At 40.8% G+C, this 18486-nt stretch overlaps 1 protein-coding gene across 1 annotated transcript in view; it reads left to right on the top strand.

Moving 5' to 3' along the window:
• The first annotated feature begins 5430 nt into the window (after window positions 1-5430).
• ZDHHC17 (zinc finger DHHC-type palmitoyltransferase 17) overlaps window positions 5431-18486 on the top strand; it is a 77451-nt gene continuing 64395 nt past the window's right edge. The window contains exon 1 of the mRNA XM_065654947.1: window positions 5431-5508. Within this exon, the coding sequence (XP_065511019.1) occupies window positions 5446-5508 (63 nt within the window). The 5' untranslated portion in view covers window positions 5431-5445. The remainder of the gene's footprint in view (window positions 5509-18486) is intronic.

Raw genomic sequence — 18486 nt, 5'->3', positions numbered from 1 at the left:
TGACCCACAGCGGGATCTGACAGCTCTGCCTTCCAGCGTAGAGACCTCTCTCAAGAGGATGAGGCAAATGTTTGGGAGCAAAACGAGGTTTAGTCACTCAGGTTTTATTCATGTCCACACAGCTGTCAGAGTCCTGAAATATTATCACAGAAGCAGTGACTACAGCTACAGGAGGCACTGTATTGACCAGATTCACTATCTTTGATTTCTGGTATCGATGCTGCAAATTTAATATCCTCTAATGCACTTGCTTTGAGAGCATTTTCAGCTGGATTTTATTTTTAAAGACAAATTTCACAGACCTGTTTGGGCAGAATGACACAAAATAAACTATGGCTCTCTCTGAGGAGAAATGACTTTGATTGTCCTTATAAAAATTGGTTGTAGTTTGACTTCAGGTATCATCTCCTGCATAGGGAAAGAGCTGTTTGTCATCAGTTTAAATATATTCTCTAAGTTGTTAAACTGTGAATTTTGGGGCATCACAGCCTTTCTTAACCATAAGAAGGTATGAAAGGAAACCCAGTAATGGTGTCATGATCTCGTCTCAGCTACAGTCATACACAATAGAGACACCTCTCTTCAAAAAGAAAAATTGTCATACTAACATATTTTTTTGTCCACATTCTTGTTCACACTGGATGGAAAATAGTCACTTGTGAACCTCTCCCTGTTATTGGAAGTGGATCACTTGTTTCACCTGAATTTTCCCTCTGTTTTTTTCCTGTTATGCTGAGAGAAGACCTAGTGAGAGTTTCTAAAAAATGCTGAGGGCCCTACAGCATGGGATTAAAATGAAATTGCTGAAGCAGGTTTCACTGTTGCTGCTAGGCTTGCCTTCCAATAGCCAAACCAGAAATACCGATGGAAGTGCAGTATACGAGGTGGGCAGTCATAGCTTAGGGAGTGAGCTTCAACCAGGCAGATGTTGGGACAATGAGAAGATGCTGGCCCCACAGAGAAGAAAAACCTACGCGGCTGGTAAATGAAGGTATGTTTCTGAGCCTGGCGTGTACTTAAACAATCAGGAATATGGTAATGCTGCAGTACTTTGCGCTGCAGAAACACGTTATGGAATGCTTCCAAGAATCAGCAGCAGGAACAGACTGGAGAGGAGGCCACCTGGGGGGTTTCGGCCACCTGGGGGGTTTCAGCCACCCAAACTCACAGGCTTTCAGTCACCCAAACTGGTCCAGACTGTGTGAGAAGTGCTCTCCATCTAGGAGTGAATGTAGAGAGAAAGCATAGACTTGGATAAACCCAAGCGGAATGACATTTCATACGTTCATTTTGGCATACACAGCTAGATGGATGGGTGTCATTCCCAATATGAAAACCACAAGGCTCGAACAGTAACATGATTAGAAAATGCAGTGTAGGTAGCAAATAATAAAGATAATTGCTCATTCTGATCATAGCCCCTCTGCACACATACCCAGAGAACAGAAATGCGATATGACTTTCCCAGATATTTTTGTCCCTGTCAGTGAAGCAAGATTTTTGGGTGACTGTGCAAGGGAAAATTTTAGAGAGGCCTCAGTATGGTGGCAAATCCATCTCATGATGCTTTAACTAGACAAGGATTAATGAAAACTGTGTGTGAAAACTGAAGAAAAATCACAGCTCCTTTAAATATATTCATTCTCATAGGGTTAGGTAGGGTATTTTTGACTTAGCACCTATTTTTGTGCTAAGACATTCCAATATTTTCAGTTTAAGTTTTGGCCTGCCATGAGTGCAAATACTTAGCTTTAATTGCAATATTTTAATATTTTACCTTTGCAACCTTTTAATTGCAAAGATAAACATTGTTCAGCTGCATTTTTAGCTGGTTTAAGTGGTAACACCACAATACAAAACTACCACAAAACAGGTATGTTAAATGGGTTTTATTTCACTGTCATATTTCACAGTTTAGTGGAAGATAGGAACTAAAATAGCTGCACAGTCATCCCTAGCACTGAACCGTGTGTATGGATGTGTACTCTATAAATGTCTTGTCTCTGCTGAAGTTTTATTTTTTCTTCATTAAAAAAGGTAAAATTCATGCTGCAGAATAGCAAATCATAAAACTTTGTGCTATTTACTTCCCAGTTAGGCTGTGTTTTGGTTTACCTGAAAATTAATAGGTGTCTAGACCTCGTGTCCTTTTTCAGCGATTAATGTCAAGCAAAACAAAGAAAATCGGTGTGTCTGTGGTATTGGTAAATTGTGTTTGCCTTTTGTCTGACTAGAATCTAAAATCATTTTCTGGTGCATGCCACGTTTAGTCAATACTATAGACCTGTCCCTCTTGCACGTCTAGTAAGTAACCAGATAGAACTTCTTCAGTCAATATGGAAAACATTTCACACATCAGCTATTGACCACTCAATGCGACCATGCAGAAGAGCATTTTCTGCCATCGATCAACAATAATTCCTGGCACTTACAAGGCATCTTTAATCTGAGAGCCTTAAATTGTTCTGCAATGATAAGTTCTCAGAGTACCCCTCTGAACTGGGAGACATAGTATTTGATTTAGAAATGAGCAAAGTAAAACATAGAGGAGTAAGATAATTGTTCAAGGTCACATAGTGAAACTGCAGCAGAGTCCAGAAAAATATCCAACTTTACAGCCTTTTAGATCGTGAAAAATAGGCATAAAATTTGTTACCAAAGCAGATTATTCGTTTTGTATCTGGAGTTCACTTTGCACAGATGTTAATCTGTCTGTAACGACAATCTGAGACAGTGAAGAACCATATTTGTGTTACAGATCACAACACAGGGAATGACTGAAGCATGGAAAACTCTTTTAACTTCTGAATCACCGCTGCCTTTTGAATGAAGAACTCTAATGCAGAGACACCTCAGCATGTTCCTGTATTCTAGTTCTGCTCTTACGTGGTGGTAAAAGGGGCACTCGGCTCTGAAGAAGGATATAATGGGCTGCACATGAACTACATAAATGGACGAGGCCTCAAGTTTAATGGCAAAAATTCTCTGCACAGATGTCTCTGAGAACAGAATTGGTTTCAAAATGCATCGACCTGTGAAGAACAGGGTATAAATACCTAGAGAGATGTCAGGGTGTGCCTTTACAATCCAGTTCGGAGTCAGGGGATGAAGCATAGCTTCTTCAGGCTTGCAAGGAAAAATAATCTGCACGGTAAAAACAGTATAAAGATTTCTGGTTATTTTATAACCCTCACTTTTATTACAATGATGAGTGAAGTACTATGGTGATTGATAGGTCTATTTCTGGGGCTTGCAGGGGGTTGAAAGCACTCTTTTCTGGCAAATCAGATTGCAAATAATATCTAAACTCAGGTACGGTTAGTAATACACACAGTTAAAAAAAGACCCTCTCTCCTGTATACTCTGTGTCGTCTTCTGCTCTTCAGTATCTTATGGTTTCAAGTATGTGCTTTTAGACCTGTTTCACACCCCCAGTTCCTAAATGCTATGTCATTCTTCTTGACAATTTTAAATTTAAATATATTCATAAAGTGAAAAGGTATTTATGGTTTAACATTTTAATAACGCTGTAGGCAGATTTTATTAGTGCTTTTGTGCTACATTTTGTATGACACAGGAAAGAGTAATGAAGAGAATATCATTGTGGGTTTTTAGGCTTATGAGCTTAATGTATTATGATACAATAAAATGTATTATCTAAAGGTCCCTTTCTCATAAAGGCAAATGAGAGCACCATAGATATGACAATATAAAGCAGCAGTCAAATCGGTGATAACATTCTGTAATTGCAAAAAACATTTGTGTTGTACAAAAATGTCACTTATAAAAAACCCCCAAAGTTTGAAATAAAGATATTTCGGATGCCTAATCTTGGCTGTATGTGTATTACACAGCTTTCAAGAACAGAAAACACAAACAAAACAAAACCCATTTTCCTGCAAGATGAAATTTGACCCCTGAATCTGCAGCCGATAGCTTGGCCAACTGGACAGTGTGTGGCAGGAGGTAAGAAATCACCTGGTGGGTACAAGCGGTTGGAAAGAAACCTTTCCAGACGTTCTCAGAACTGTTAGGGGGTTTCAAACACTCTTGCAGTTGAGAGCAAAAACCTTATCAAAACTCTCTTTGACTTCTTCCCATGCTCTCTTAGTGGGCATGAAGACAGCTTCCTAAGAAAACTGGACAGACATTCCGTAGTCTGGAACCAAATCAACATCCGATGTGCAGAGCAGCTCTCCTTTTGCTTTCATTCCAAATTGTAATGAGCTTAATTAAGCTGAAATACCTCCCAAACCCCAAATTATACTAAATATTCATTTCAGAAGCCAATACTGATTATCTCCAAAAAGTAACGTGCTTCTCCAGACAACTCGGTTGCTTGCAAAAAAAATTTGCTTTCCCTTCGTTTGGTGGCTGCTGGTGCCAGAGCAGCCGCCGCGGAGCCCCGGGGAGGCTGCAGGTCCCCAGCCCGCAGGGGACAAGGCCCCCCCGGGGCAGCGGGCACCGGCCAGCTGTGTGAAGGCAGCGGGGCAAACAGGCTGAGAACCAGGGACGTCTCCCCTGGAGATGAGACAACCGGCCCCCCGGGGAGGAGGGCGGCCGCCCTGCCGAGCCAGCTCCCTGCGGGAAAGCAAAGGCGTGGGAGAGCAAGATGTGCGGTTCCAGCTACCTGGATGATAAAGGAAGATCAATGCTAACGTGACCATCTGGACGGTCAAAGAAGAAATAGCACTAACATAATTAGATCATAGCAACTAGTCAAAATATAAAGGGCCTTGGAGAGGTTGTGCTGAAATATGTTTCTCATAATTGTGAAGAGTGATAGCCCAGACTCGTGAGAATGGGATCTCGGGCCGGATAACCGCTCCCAAGTACATGTGATGTGTGAGTGTCGTTGGGCCTGGTCTGTGAATGAGCGGGAACGTAACTGAAACACACATACCATGAGTGTGGTGTATTTTTAATAACAATTATTGATAAAACATCTTAGTGCAGGCCCGTATCTGCAAATCCTATGAATTGCCAATGGCTAATAAAGAGGACCTCAGCCTGGCTCAGCTCTCTGCTCTGCCCGGCGCTGCGCTCCTTCCTGAACAAGCTCTCTGTCTGTGTGTGCATCTTTGTCTGCGTCCCGCTGCGCGCCGCCCCTCGTCGCCGCCGCTCCCCGCCACCGGCGGCCTCTCCGCCCGCGGGCTCATGCCCGCGGCCCGTTACGGCCCGTTACGCCGCCGCCGGGCGCTCCCAGCGGAGGCGTCTCCCCGGCACCGCCCGTGCGGCAGCCGCCGGGCAGCGCCGGGCGGAGGCGTTGCCGGGGCGCCGGGCTGAGGCACCGACCCCCGCGCCGCCCCGCGCTTCCGCGCCCTCCTCGCGCCGGGGGAGAGGAGCTGGAGGGAGACGGGGGGAGGGAGGGGGGGTAAGGGGGGGAAGGCGCGGCGGGCGCGCGCGCATTACCCGGCATGCAGCGGGCGGCGGGCTCGCACCAAGATGGCGGCGCCTCTGGAGGAGTACGAGAAAGAAGCGGGCTGCGTCCCCATCCTGCACCCGGAGGTCAGCGCACCCCGCCGGGCGGCGGGCAGGGCGCGGGCTCGGGGCGCGGCCGGGACGGCGTCCCGTCCGCGGGAGGGGCGGGGGCGAGGCGAGGCGGGCGGGGTGCGCGGAGGGCGGGAGGTTGCGCCGCCGCCCCCCGCTGCCGGCCTGGGTGTGCGCGGCGGGCCGGGCCGGGCGGGGTGGAGGATGCGGGTGTCGGTGGCGCGGAGGGGCGGCAGGCTCCGCCGCGGGCCCTCCTGTGGCGCCGTCCCTGGCGGTCCCGCCGGGCAGCGGGCCGGGGGGTGAGGCAGCCGGCGGGTCCGGCCCGCCGCGACCTCCGCCGGTCCGCCGCGGGCAGAGCGGCCCCGCGGCGGCCCCGGCGGCCCCGAGCGGCACCGCTCCGTGCCCGGCCGGGCTCGGCGCCCGCCCACTCCGCCCCGGCGGGGCTGCGGCCCGGCAGCCCTGGGGGGCCGCGGTTCGGGGGAGGAGGAACAAATGTCTCCTCTGGCGTTTGGCCGGCACTGGCCTGCGGGTCCCCTGCAGGTCGGGCCTGGTCCGATCCGGCCCCATGCTCCCTGGGTGGCGCGGGGTTTATTTTGAAAGCAAACGATCTGTCTTTTGCAATGTATTGTCCAGGAGGTGGGAGGAATGTTTACAGGTAACATGTAGAGGTCGTTTTGTGTCGTATTTTTACCCTTCTTTTGTGCCACCCAGCTTTGGCAGCAGCAGGCACACATTCTTGAGGACTAGTATGATTGTTTTGAAATATATTTTAAACCGTTTAGAAAGCCTTTTACATGTGGACTTGTCAGCTGATACATTACGGATTGTAAGAATTGATTTTTCAGCCTACGTAAAACATCCCTGTATATGCCAGGCGGCAGTTTTTGCTGAACAGATGGTACTCTTTCCTTAAACAACATCTTAAAGATGCTTTTACTTTTCTTGATGGCTGAACAGCCTCTATAGGCCTCTATATGTGATTGTGTATCCTACCCACTCTTCTCTACCTCTCCAAACTGTGCTCTCTTATGGCTTTAAAATAGACCTGTCTGTTCTGAAGGTTAAGTAGCAAAGTGATGCACTCCAAATAAGTGTGTTGATTTTTTTTTTTTTTGAAAGTGATGTGTGAAGACCAATGCGACATGTTTCTTCAGACTAACTGCAGAAGTACCCTTATTTGCAGTGTCTGATGTTTCTCAGAAGTGACAGAAGTTTTCAGTAATGATCCTGACTGTGGGATGTTGATGTTCTTTGAAAGAAAATGTTCTTAACTTGAGCAAACCTTAAATGGGCAGTCTAAAACTATAAAATGGAATAACAAGCATTTACAGGCTGCTAGAAAACCATTGTGTTTTAAAGATTGAAAATTAGCATTTTTTTATATTACCTTTGAGTAATTGCTCAATAGTGAACAAAAAAATCCCAATTTAAATTGATGATTTTCACTAGTTAAGCAATCTGGTAGAATTTTTTACTGTTCCTTTGGTGTATAAAGTTCAGCGTGTGTACAGAAGATGGAGAAGCAAGTTAATATGTATTGTGTGCTGTAACACCAACCTGAACCTTTTAATATGCAATAAATATCACTTGTCTGACTAGTCTTGAGGGTTTTTAATTTGATTTTTCTGGAAATACTGAGTATCTGACTAGATCTTATTCACAGGGTAGTATTTCCATGGATTTCAGTGGGTGTTCCATTAGTCCTTAAAATCCCTTTGTGCAGCTAAGATTTAAAAGAAAATAATGTTTTTAACGTTGGTGGTGAGACTGGTTGTTAAAAGAGCATTTCTGGAGTGTCTGTTAAAAGCTTGAGGATTCTGTACCATAGCAGAGGTTTATCGTTCTATGGGCAGGCCTGTGACAATGTAGTGCATCTGTGTTCAGTCATTTTTGAAGGTCAGGGCCCTTAACACTCAGTGATTTACACTTTTTAAGAAAATAGCACCATGTCCTTATGTAAGTGGTGACATTGGAGCATATAATCAGTTCTTACATTTGTATACATGTAAACCAGATGCTTTTATAGGTCTGTCAAAATCTTTCCCAGTTTCTTGTATTTCAGGCTACTGTTAACCTGTCATGTCTCCTTTAAAAATTTTTTTTTCCTATGCTGCCCTTTTTTTTTTTTTAAGTGAGGCATTTACTTCTTACTGTCTTTTTGTTTTGACTAACTTGGATTACTGTCAAAGTATTTTTAAAGGGCTTTTTTTTCAAAGAGAAGTGTTTACTTTTATATGGGCTCTATGGCTTTGCATTTTGCCATGAGATATTGTGAACACAGTATTAATGATGTAGGAAAGATGGTCTTGGGCATAGTGAAAAATTACTTAAATACTGGAGTGCTGGAAGATCTATTTATTTATTTGTGAAAGGCTCAGCTTAAAGTAATTCAAGTTATTTTGGTAAGAAGAGGTAGAAACACTGCTGAAAATGTGGATGCTCTGGAAAATGGATGATGGGACTGCTTTTGGTGGGTTATGTGTAGTATCTTACTGACTGAGTTCATGGGCCTCCCTCCCTGCCACATGAAAGCAAGCTGAACTTATATCACAGATTCTTGTTTCAAAGGATATTTATTCTTCTTATCACAAGTTCAGTTTAGTATGTCAGTGTAGATCCCACTGTTTTCTACTAGCATTGTCATAAGATTACTAGTGGAACAAAACAGGGTATAAATATCATTTTAGTGGTGAAGTAGAACAAATAACATCAATTGCTCATGTAATACTCAAGAATGTGCTTATAGTATATGCTAAATGGATGGAGAACTGCTGGCTAACTGATATATCTTGGAAATAGTTGCTAGAGCAATTTATTCATGAATGTCATTGTTCCTGAAAGTCTTAGAGGAGTTAATCTACTAGACTTGAGACTTTTTTCATGAATGATTTGGAAGTAATAACAAAATTGTCATGAGTGAAACTTACAGATGGACAAGATGGGTAGGCACTGAGCAGGAAGGATGGAACAACTGTAGAAAAACATCCAGAATTCATGAATGCTAGTAAAACAAAGTGCACCTCAGTGCAGCCATATTTGAAGTAATGTTTTGAAGATAAGGAACACAGGCATGGGATTTTACCCTAAAATTTATTGCCTGGTAGGATTTAAATATGAACAAGCAGTTCAGCACAAGCTCCCAGTATAATGCTTTGATTGAAAAATATGTAATATATTCCTTGATTTATTTTTTTTTAAAAGGTGGTTTACTGATTAGGAAAAAGTTAATGATTTTTGGCTGAGTATGTGGTAATAATAATGATGAAGTGTTGTCTTTAATAGCCATTGTTAAAGAATGAAGAGTGTGGAAAGGAGTTAAGAATTATTTTAATAATGCCTTACAGTGAAAGGCTTGAAAAAACGCTCTTCAAGTTATCAGAAAGAGTGAGAAACACCTTTTTTGTTCCATGTTAATACTTGCAGTCCTTTATTCAGTTTATACTTAGCAAGATCCAGTGGCTGGAAAGTGAAGCTGAATTAAATTGAAGGGCACAAGTGGTAAATGGTGAGGACGAGTAATCATTGTGACAGAGAATGGAGGGCAATGATGATTGTCCAGCTCTTCATGTTTTCAGCTTTAGTTTGGATGTCTTTCTAGAGACCAAATGCAAGCTTTTGAGTTCCACATATGGATAACAGGGTCGTGCTTCAAATTCATTAATACAAAAAGAGTATAGATGATGTTGGGGTGACTGATTCTGTGGGTGATGTACCACCTCTTTAATGTACATGAGTTTCTTCAGCAGGATTGTGAAGTGCACAGATGAGCAATGAGGGGGAGTCCTGTGCGTGTAGATCTCAGGGTGGACATGGCATTGGTTGCCCTACAGTGTGGTGTGCTAGCTCCATTGTAAGATATGCTGAACAACCCAGGATGGCCCAGTTACACTGGACTCTCTGGTGAGACCTCACTTGGAGTCCTGTGTCCAGCTCTGGAGCCCTCAGCATAGGAAAGACATGGACCTGTTGGAGAGGGGCCAGAGGAGCCACAGAAATGATCAGAGGGCTGGAGCAGCTCTGCTGTGAGGACAGGCTGAGAGAGTTGGGGTTGTTCAGCCCAGAGAAGAGAAGGTTCTGCAGAGACCGTACTGCGGCCTTTCAGTACTTAAAGGAGGCCTACAGGAAAGATGGGAACAGACTTTTTAGAGGCGCATGTTATGACAGGACAAGGGGTAATGGTTTTAAACTAAAAGAGGGGAGATTCAGGCCAGATGCGAGGAAGAAATTTTTTACAATGAGGGTGGTGAAACACTGGCCCAGGTTGCCCAGAGAGGTGGTAGATGCCCCATCTCTGGAAACATTCAAGGCCAGGCTGGATGGGGCTCTGAGCAACCTGATCTAGTTGAAGACGTCCCTGCTTATGGCAGGGGGTTGGACTAAATGAACTTTAAAGGTCCCTTCCAACCCAAACTATTTTATTTTTCTATGACTGAGGAGTCTCTCCTAGTTTGTTTCCTTCTGCCAATGTTCAGGCTTCTGGTGACAGAGTGGCAAGCTCTGCTTCCATTTATACAGTGTAGCCCTAGTATGGGAATGCTGCTTGTGCTGTTTGTACTTGCTGTCCTTGGACCAAATGATTTTAATAGGCCTTCTGACCTCAAATTCCTTGGATCCTCTAAACAAGAACAACTTCCTCGCTGTTCTGTGGTAGGTGATGATAAGCTTGGATGTTTTATTCTGAAATCCAAGAATGGGGAAGGGTGTCTTTAGGAAATGGATTTTGTTTGTATTGCTCCTTTTGGTTTGGAAAATATTGTTGGTGTGTGGCCTAATATGGCCTGAACTGTTAAAGGTATTTCAGCTGTTCAAGGCTGCATCTCTTCTTAAATGGTCAGGACTATTACTGAGGGGGAAGCTCTGTTTCGTTACTGCTATCTAGTGCATTCTCCAGTGTGGTGAGGTTGTATGGGATACGTTTGAGAGAGATGGAAGTTTTTGATTGTTACAGATTTCTTTTGGCATTAGAAAATCTTGGCTGTGGAAGTATTAACTTTGTTTCTCTCCCTGTGGTTCAATTTGTAACTACCTGGGAAGTCAGAAACACCATATCTCCTTGAATACCTTGGTGGCAGGGTGAAGAAAATAGGTAAACTTATTGTAGACAGAATCATAGAATGATTCTATGAATCACAGAGTGATAGTTTTGGCTCTAATTTCTTCTGTTTAAGAGATCAGTGAAGGCCTGATTTTGCAGTCTGACTCTATTACCTGTGGGATTCTGTTGATATTGTTGGGGCTGTATTGTGATGTAGATTGTTCTTAATTGTCCTGCAAAGGTATGAGACTTACTCTGTAGTTTAGTCAGGATCACTCCGGGGACTAAGCTTACATTTGTGAGCTCATTCAAAGATAGGTTATTGTTTATCATGTTACTTAAAAAGGACAGAACCACGAAGTCTCTGACAAATTAGCATGCTTAATATTGAAAGTTGAGTCTTACTTTGGAAATCATGGTTACCTTCATAGTTTGAGGCCAGAGGAGACTGCAGATCTAATCCAACCTTCTAATGCAGGCATTGAGGGGGTTTTAATGAACTAATTCTTTTTATAGCCGGTATACTGCTTATAAAGTAAAAAAAAGAAATTAAGCAAAATCCTACAGTAACAGATAATATTGTATAGCTGGGCAAGTTTCCCCCAAATTTGATTAGTCTGCTTAAAACTTAAACCTGTTTCTAGTCTAAATTTAATTTGTTTCTGTTCATTACATCTTGAGAGTTATCTATCCAAATATAAGTCTGTCTGTATTTATTTAATATGTTGATGATTATCAGATCCCTGCACTGGTGTTATGGTCTGCAATCTTGCTAACCTTTTTGAGTCTCTCATTAAGATGGGTTCTTTCACTATTTCAGTGTTTTCGTGGCATTGCTCTGAGTGCAATAGCTGTTGTACTTGTGAACTTGAGAACAGAGCACCATTCTTACAGTCACGCCAGGGCCAGTTGTAGAAGTAGAGCAGCTTCTACATTCTTACTCAGCATTCCTCATTTGTGTGGAGGAATTGCACTAGCTTTGTTGGGAACTGCATCACACTGGTAGCTTGTGCCCAGGTGACTTTCCACCACTAAGTCTCTTCAGTGCTTTCCGGATAGTCTTCTGGATGGGTTTTCCTTTTAGATATGACTTTGCTTTTTTTTTGGTTTTTAAAAAAACTTGTCTCAACCTTCCCCAAGTAATACAGGCTACATCATATCAGAAATAGAGTATTTTTTTCTCTTTTTCCCCTCACTCTAAAACTTATCTCTAACTGCTGTTTACTCCAAGGGTGCAGGGCAACCATGAAGAAGAGTGGGGTCAAAGTATAAGAGCAAGAGCCTTTTTTGGCCAGCTTAGTCTTTGATTAGGACAGTATGTATAATAGTCACAAAATGAATCATAAGAATAAAGCTCGTACATATCTAGTTTTTAATACATGCAAGATAGGCCACATTAACTTTATTTATATTCTGTTTTCTTAGTCAAAATATCAGACAATATTAAGTCAAACACTTTGTACGTTAACTGTGTTTGACTAGTTCTTTATCAACTGAAAGTGCTGGATTTATTTTACTGTGAAGCCATGGTAATTAACATTGCTAGTCTTTCCTTTGTTTGTTAATTCTATATCAAATCTGGAAAAGTCAGCAATAACTTAAAGTGGTAACCATTTATAACCCATGTTATCTTTTATCTAGATCACTGAAGTGTCTTCAGGCTTAATGAAAAACAGTGTTTACATCTTTTGAACTATATAGTTCACCTAAACAACCTGTACTTTAAATAAGTTTAATATTTGTTGTCACATTAGAAAGCATTTTATCATGGCAACAAGATGTGATTTACATTTTCTGGCTGCTTCCTCAGCTGTTTTTGTTCTGCACTTTTTGAACATTTTCAGATTTTGTTGTGCTGTGTTTTTATTGACAGTTGTATTATTTTTATGTTGTAATCTTGACAACTTTTGTTCTTTCCTTTTGTTGTTAGGATGCTGCTTTCCTTTCTATGGATAGGGATGTCTTGTATCCTTTTGCTTGTCTTTCAGTTTTCTGTATTTTTCTAATTTGTCACACTCATTGTCAATGCTTCTCTTGACATTTCTGTAAGATTTTTTTTTCTTTTTGCAGTTGTTCTCACTTATCTTTTAAACTGTGCAGTTTTTTCACCACTCTGGGCTTTTTTTCAATGGTGACATTATGGCTTCTCAGGCACCTAGTAAAACACTTAAATTGTAAATAGTTGCAGTCTATTTTTTTTCTTCTACATATTTTCTCTTGATTTGGGCAGTAATTGATTTTTAACTTTCTGGCCCAAGCCCTCTTAAAGCATCAGTGATAAATGCCTGGTTTGACCTAAACTTGTGTTGTCTCAGTTTGCCATTACTTGTTAAGCACAGATGCTTTCTCAGATTTCACAGAATTTTAGTATTTGAACAGCATTTGTTTCACTGTGTTTAGCTTTTTGCTCAGGAAAGTAATGAGACGTTATAAATCTGGAAGAGGTTTACATTTTAAGTTTGCAGAATTTGGCTTTCAGAATTAAAGAGGAAAATGTTTGCTGTCTGCTTGAAAATTGGATAATATTGTCATTGATGCTGACATGTTTAGATGGGAGTAGCCCCAGTAATTGCTATTTCAGCATGCACACTGTCCTCTGCTGCTTTGCAAAGACAGTTTGAGATAAAAATTTGACTTTCACAGCATCCCTAGAGTTAAGAGAAACACTGGGATCTGTTATAAATGAGACTATAGAACAAAGTCAAAAGCTTTTTCTGAAGTCAGAGGGAGTCTGGCTGAATTGAACCCTCAGGCCTGTCACTCCCAGTACGTGGTGTAACATTAGACTACAATTTGTCTTGTGCAATTTTGAAATCTAGTAATTTCTTCCTACACTTGCAGGATGCCGTGAGGTCTTTAGAAGTGTTTTCTTGATTGTCACTGGAAGGGGGGAGGTACCAAAAATGGAGGGTAGTGGGAATACCGTGTTCAGAGCTGGGAAGGCTGCCCAAGACCAGGGGAAGATGAAGATGACTCAGTGAGGAGGGAGCACAGTAGCAAGAGAGGAAGGACATTAGAGTGTGCTTTGGAAACACTTGTATTGCTGACTTTGAAGAATGTGGTTTTGCAACTGAGTTTAAGCTGCCCTAAAGCCATGGTGGAACCCAGACACAGTCCCAGTTCTGTTTCCGGGGGTCAGCTCTTGCAATCGAGTGGCCAGTAGGTGAACTGGGATACTTCTTGCTTTGTGAGTCTGTGACCTGACCTAACTGAAGAAACTGTTACTGCACTGTTGTGAGAACTGGTAAAAGGTAATGGAGAATGTGCAGCCAGGACCATGAGTGTGACCACTGCTTCTGATGGCAGGGCAGTTTTAGCTTGCCTTAAGCTAATTATGAAACCTGCCTTTAAGCACTTGCAGCTGCACACATCTGGCAGTGATGCTTGTCTGGTCCCAGGATGAGCCAGTTCAGGGAAGGAAATCAGTAGAAAATTCATCCCATACAAAAAAAAATTGTGAATAACTTTCTGCCAGTTCACTAAACCTACTCATTGTAGGATCAAATGCACTACAGTACTGACAAAAGGTAGAAGGTAAGCTGGTGTGACCAGTTTGGAACATTGGGAGTTGGATAGAGTGTGACTGTTTGTAGCTCTCAGACTACAAATTTCCTAAGCTGTCTCTCATATGCTGCAAAAAGTTGACTATCAGCATGCGTAGAAGCACCTTGCGTGCACTTCCTCGTGGTGGTAGTTGAACCACCCTGCATTTATCATAAGTGGGAATGAGAATTTGCTTAGTCGGCTATGGATTTGAAGCTCCGTTTGCTGGTTCAAGGCTGTGGTGGGAATAGTAAATTCAAGTTTTCCATGAGGACTGAGCGCAACTTGTACTAACGTTCTTTTTTTCTCTAAGTGCTAAGGGGAAAACAGGGTCTGTAGGTAGACTGTTCATTCTGTCATTTACATTTGCCAGTGCTCTAGTTCTTGATTTAATTTTTTCACTGTTCCTCAGAGATGACTTAATTGTAGATTCACTAAGCAGCATAATTTACATTTGAGTGTGACTTTGGCAAATACTTGCTGAATAAAGTGGAACCTTCAGTATACAATTTTTTTAATATGCAAGGTTACAAAGTTTGAAAATTGAATGAAAAGGCTTTTATATATAAAAAAAGAATTTTCAGATAGTACTTCTCTGGCAATTTTAAAGAGAGTATTGTGTGTTTTTTTAATTTTGTTTTGGTTTGATTTTGTGTATTTTTTTTCCTTTCCCTTTTTTTTTTCTTCAAATAGTGGAGAATCAGGATTGAACTAGATACATATTTAAGTGCTTTTTTGAAGTTTAGCACTTTAAGAGTGAAATGCATAATCGGTTTTAAGTTACTCTTGTGATGACTGACTACTAATGGTAGTTCTCAGGGATTTTTTTTTTATGTTGAGAGGTCTGCAAGGTCAAATGCTCTGAGACCTGTTTAAATCACTTGGAAAAAAGTACAGTTTTGTGTTGAAAACCTAAGATTTTTGGTTGAGAACACAATGAAAAGAAAGCCTGAAAATATGTGTGTACATGTTAATGTAAGCTACTAAATTGAACAAAACTTTAAGCTTTAAACCATAGTATTTTAAGGTTTTAATTTTTTAACCTTTACAAATGCTAGTAAACACAGCTGTTTTAAATAGCGCTTGCTGGTAATACTGTGTGTGCAAATACAAGGCCTTCTGAAAAGCCTACTTGTGAAGCTATTACTTCCTAAAGTGTAATGCTGTTCGATTTAGGAGCATCCGTAAGTAAAAGACTAGAAAGCAGCAGACAGTTGGTTATGGACACTTGCTTTAAAGGAACAGAATTTACTAGTTCCCAGCTGTGCCATAATTCACATGATCTCTGACCTCTGCGTAGAGTGGTTGGATTAAGGGCACTAGTTGTGCATCTCTAACTTGTTATGTAAAAAAATTAGATCTACATTGGAAGTATGTGGGATTATTCTCTCCGTGTGATGGCTGACTTGCTTGTGGGTGGAACTCTGTATCAGCAGAAGGTCTACTTTATCATGTTTGAGATGAGGCTTTTCTTATTTTTTAAATGCTTTTTAAAGAAAACATTGTCAACTTAAACTGTAACTTGCTTAAAAAAAAATCAGTGTTAGGTTCAGATTTTTTTTCCATTGTGTATGTATTCTATAATTAGCTTCTCCAGGGATTTTCATAAATGTGTCTCTTCTATTATTGTGTCAAGAAATGGTGTGGAGAGGCCAAAAATTTAGGAGGGAAACCAAACGGACTTCACAGGATGCTGTTGAATGTGAAAAGTAATGGAAAATGGTGTCAGAATTGGCATTGAATGGAAGGGATTTTTTTTGTCATGTCATACTCATTTTGTATAATTTAATGCTATAGTAGGGGGCAGGGAGAATCACAGCATAGATTGTAAGGGTCAAAGTAAGGCAAGTCCAATAGTATGTATGTGCAAGCCAAACACTGAACTGTGGTGTTATGTTTTGTTTTTTGTTTGTCGGGTTTTTTTTGTTGTTGTTGTGGGTGTGGTGTGTGTGTGGTTTTTTTTTTTTTTTAAACATGTAATATGACCAGCTAAGATGGAACTTTCTGTGTTGCAGAATTAGGTGAATTGGTAGGGAAGATATAAACTTCAGAAGAGACAGTTCCATTAAAAATGTTAAAAAAAAATACCAGCAGTATCTTTTTTAGGAATGCAATGAATTGATTTGCTTGTACTTACTTTGTGAGCATTCTTCTATTAATGCTACCATAAGTGGCTAGTATTTATGGGTATACAAACTAATGTGGGTGTTTATAATATGCAAATTACTATCAATAAATTTGTCTGTATAGATTCTTACACTTTTAAAAAAGTGGGAGGAAAACTGGGAAAGCTTATTAAAAGGACTGTATTCTAAGATATTAAGAGCAGATAAATTGCACACACGAATACAGGAGAAAGAATTCTTCAATATTAACTTCCAGTAGTCTCTATAAAATATAAAACACACCTGAGGATTACTTTATTATTTAGCTTTCCTGAAATAGTATGCTTAGCTGCAGTCACTTCTAATTTTATCATGATTCTGCAGCCAGATATGGAAATAGTATAGTCATCAATTACAAAAAACAATTATTTCTTCCATTTCTTTAAGAAAGGCAATAGTATGCAATATTTTGTGGAAGGTAATGCTTTTATTTCGACATTTTAATTTTAGAACTTGTTAGCATTTTCTTGGTCACCATTCAGAATTTGACTGTCTAACTTGGGTCATGGTATCGCTTCCTTTCAGCAATATTGCTTAATGTTAAAGGAAAGGCAGTTCTAGCCATCTGTCAGTGCCTACCAAAGCCATGTGTAGCAGCTGTAAGCAGCAGTATTTTCTCCCTTCCTTATGTCCAAGCAGGCATATTGACCTATTCATATCCTTCTGCTATATATAATTGCAAATTATGAAATTGCTATCTTAGAATAATCCAGTCTTGGGCATTTTATTATTTCATTCTTTATTTTTTCTATGAACACTGCTCTTAGAATTCTTAAGCTTATTTCATTTAGGCTTTTTTAATTTGAAAAGATTAAAAGATTTGAGTATTGAGGGGAAATAAGCATAACTTTACTTGTGCGTTTGATTATGAGGAGAACTGATGGGGAATGCAGGTATTGCTGGTGCTCATTCTTGAGAGCTGTGCTTACTTTTTTCTCCTCTGCACTTCTTCCTTCTTCCTGTGGAGTTATCTTTCAAATTTTGCTTTATCTTCTGTTTCCGCTTCTTGTTGGTCCTGTTTTCCAGAGGAGCTTCCCTTTTTCTCCGGTAACATGTTATTTCTTTTTTCCAAAACACTTTTTTATTTTTTTTTCCCCAGCCTTGATCTCATTTCTTCGGAGTTTTTTCCTACCCTGCATTACTTACGCATCCATGCAAGCAATCTGCACGTTTCGTGACTAATGAGTAATGACGAACTAGTCACAGATGCGTATGAGTGATTAGGGCACTGTCAAAGGATAGGCACTGAAGTGGGAAGCTCATCTAGAAAGAGTGACCCTTGGCAGTAATTGGAGAACCAAATTTGGTTTTTATAAATAAGTAAAATCTGTCATTCTTGCAACCTTCCAAGCCAACCAACTCTACAGTTTCTAAAAGTAGCGTCATTTTCTTTATCCTGTCAGCCTTGAATATTTAAAAGCTGAAGTGTGTTGTTCCATGATTACTTAGTCAAATTAACAACTGGCAGGTGCCAAAACGTTTCTGCTGCCTTCTCTTTACTTGCTTTCCCTCTACTGGTGGTTCTGGAGCCTGTCTTTTCACAGGAGAAACAGATTCAACTTGCTGTCCTAGTAAAAGAATAATTTCTTTCTATTTCCTCTTCATTTTTTTTCCCCTCTAATGAGTTGAGTGGGCTTGCTGTGACCACAGCTCCAAGTACCAAAGCTATAGCTTGAGTTAGGCAGCAGGAGCACAGAGCCAAAAGCAGTGGGGGAAAGTGGGCAGAGAAATGACCTTTCTTTTTTAGCAAAGGTAAACTGCTAATTTGGCTCAAGTCATGCTTGGAAATGACTCCTTGAAACAGGATGGAGTAGAGATTTAGCATTTGCAACCCGCCTGTTGTACATCAGTGAAATCAGGCCTCAGCTCTACTGCCTTCTGTTTAGTTTTCCTGACTTTCAGCTGGGAGGGAGCCATTGTCAGTAGAGATCAAAATGTCAACAAATAAATGCATTTGGATTTGAGTTTTTCATCTTTGAATTAGCTGTTAGTGGTTTTTAACAGTGGATCATCATTGTAAAATTAAACTCCTGGAGTAAATATTTTCATCATAAAAGGAAAAATATTTTAACACATAGGAATATTGTTGAAGCCATTTGTGAATATGTTAAATGTTCTAGGCTCAAAATGTTAGATTGTTACTTTATTATCAATCTGTCATATGTTTAAAAAAATTGTAGTAATTTCAAGAATTTTAACTCTTTTCCTAAAATTTGTGTGAGGATGTATGATTTTGGAGAAGGCTCATTCTAT

Source organism: Caloenas nicobarica, chromosome 1, assembly GCF_036013445.1.
Source record: "Caloenas nicobarica isolate bCalNic1 chromosome 1, bCalNic1.hap1, whole genome shotgun sequence".
NCBI classification, from domain to species: domain Eukaryota; kingdom Metazoa; phylum Chordata; class Aves; order Columbiformes; family Columbidae; genus Caloenas; species Caloenas nicobarica.
Note: the sequence above shows the minus strand (reverse complement) of the source record. Positions and strands in the feature narration are given on the sequence as shown.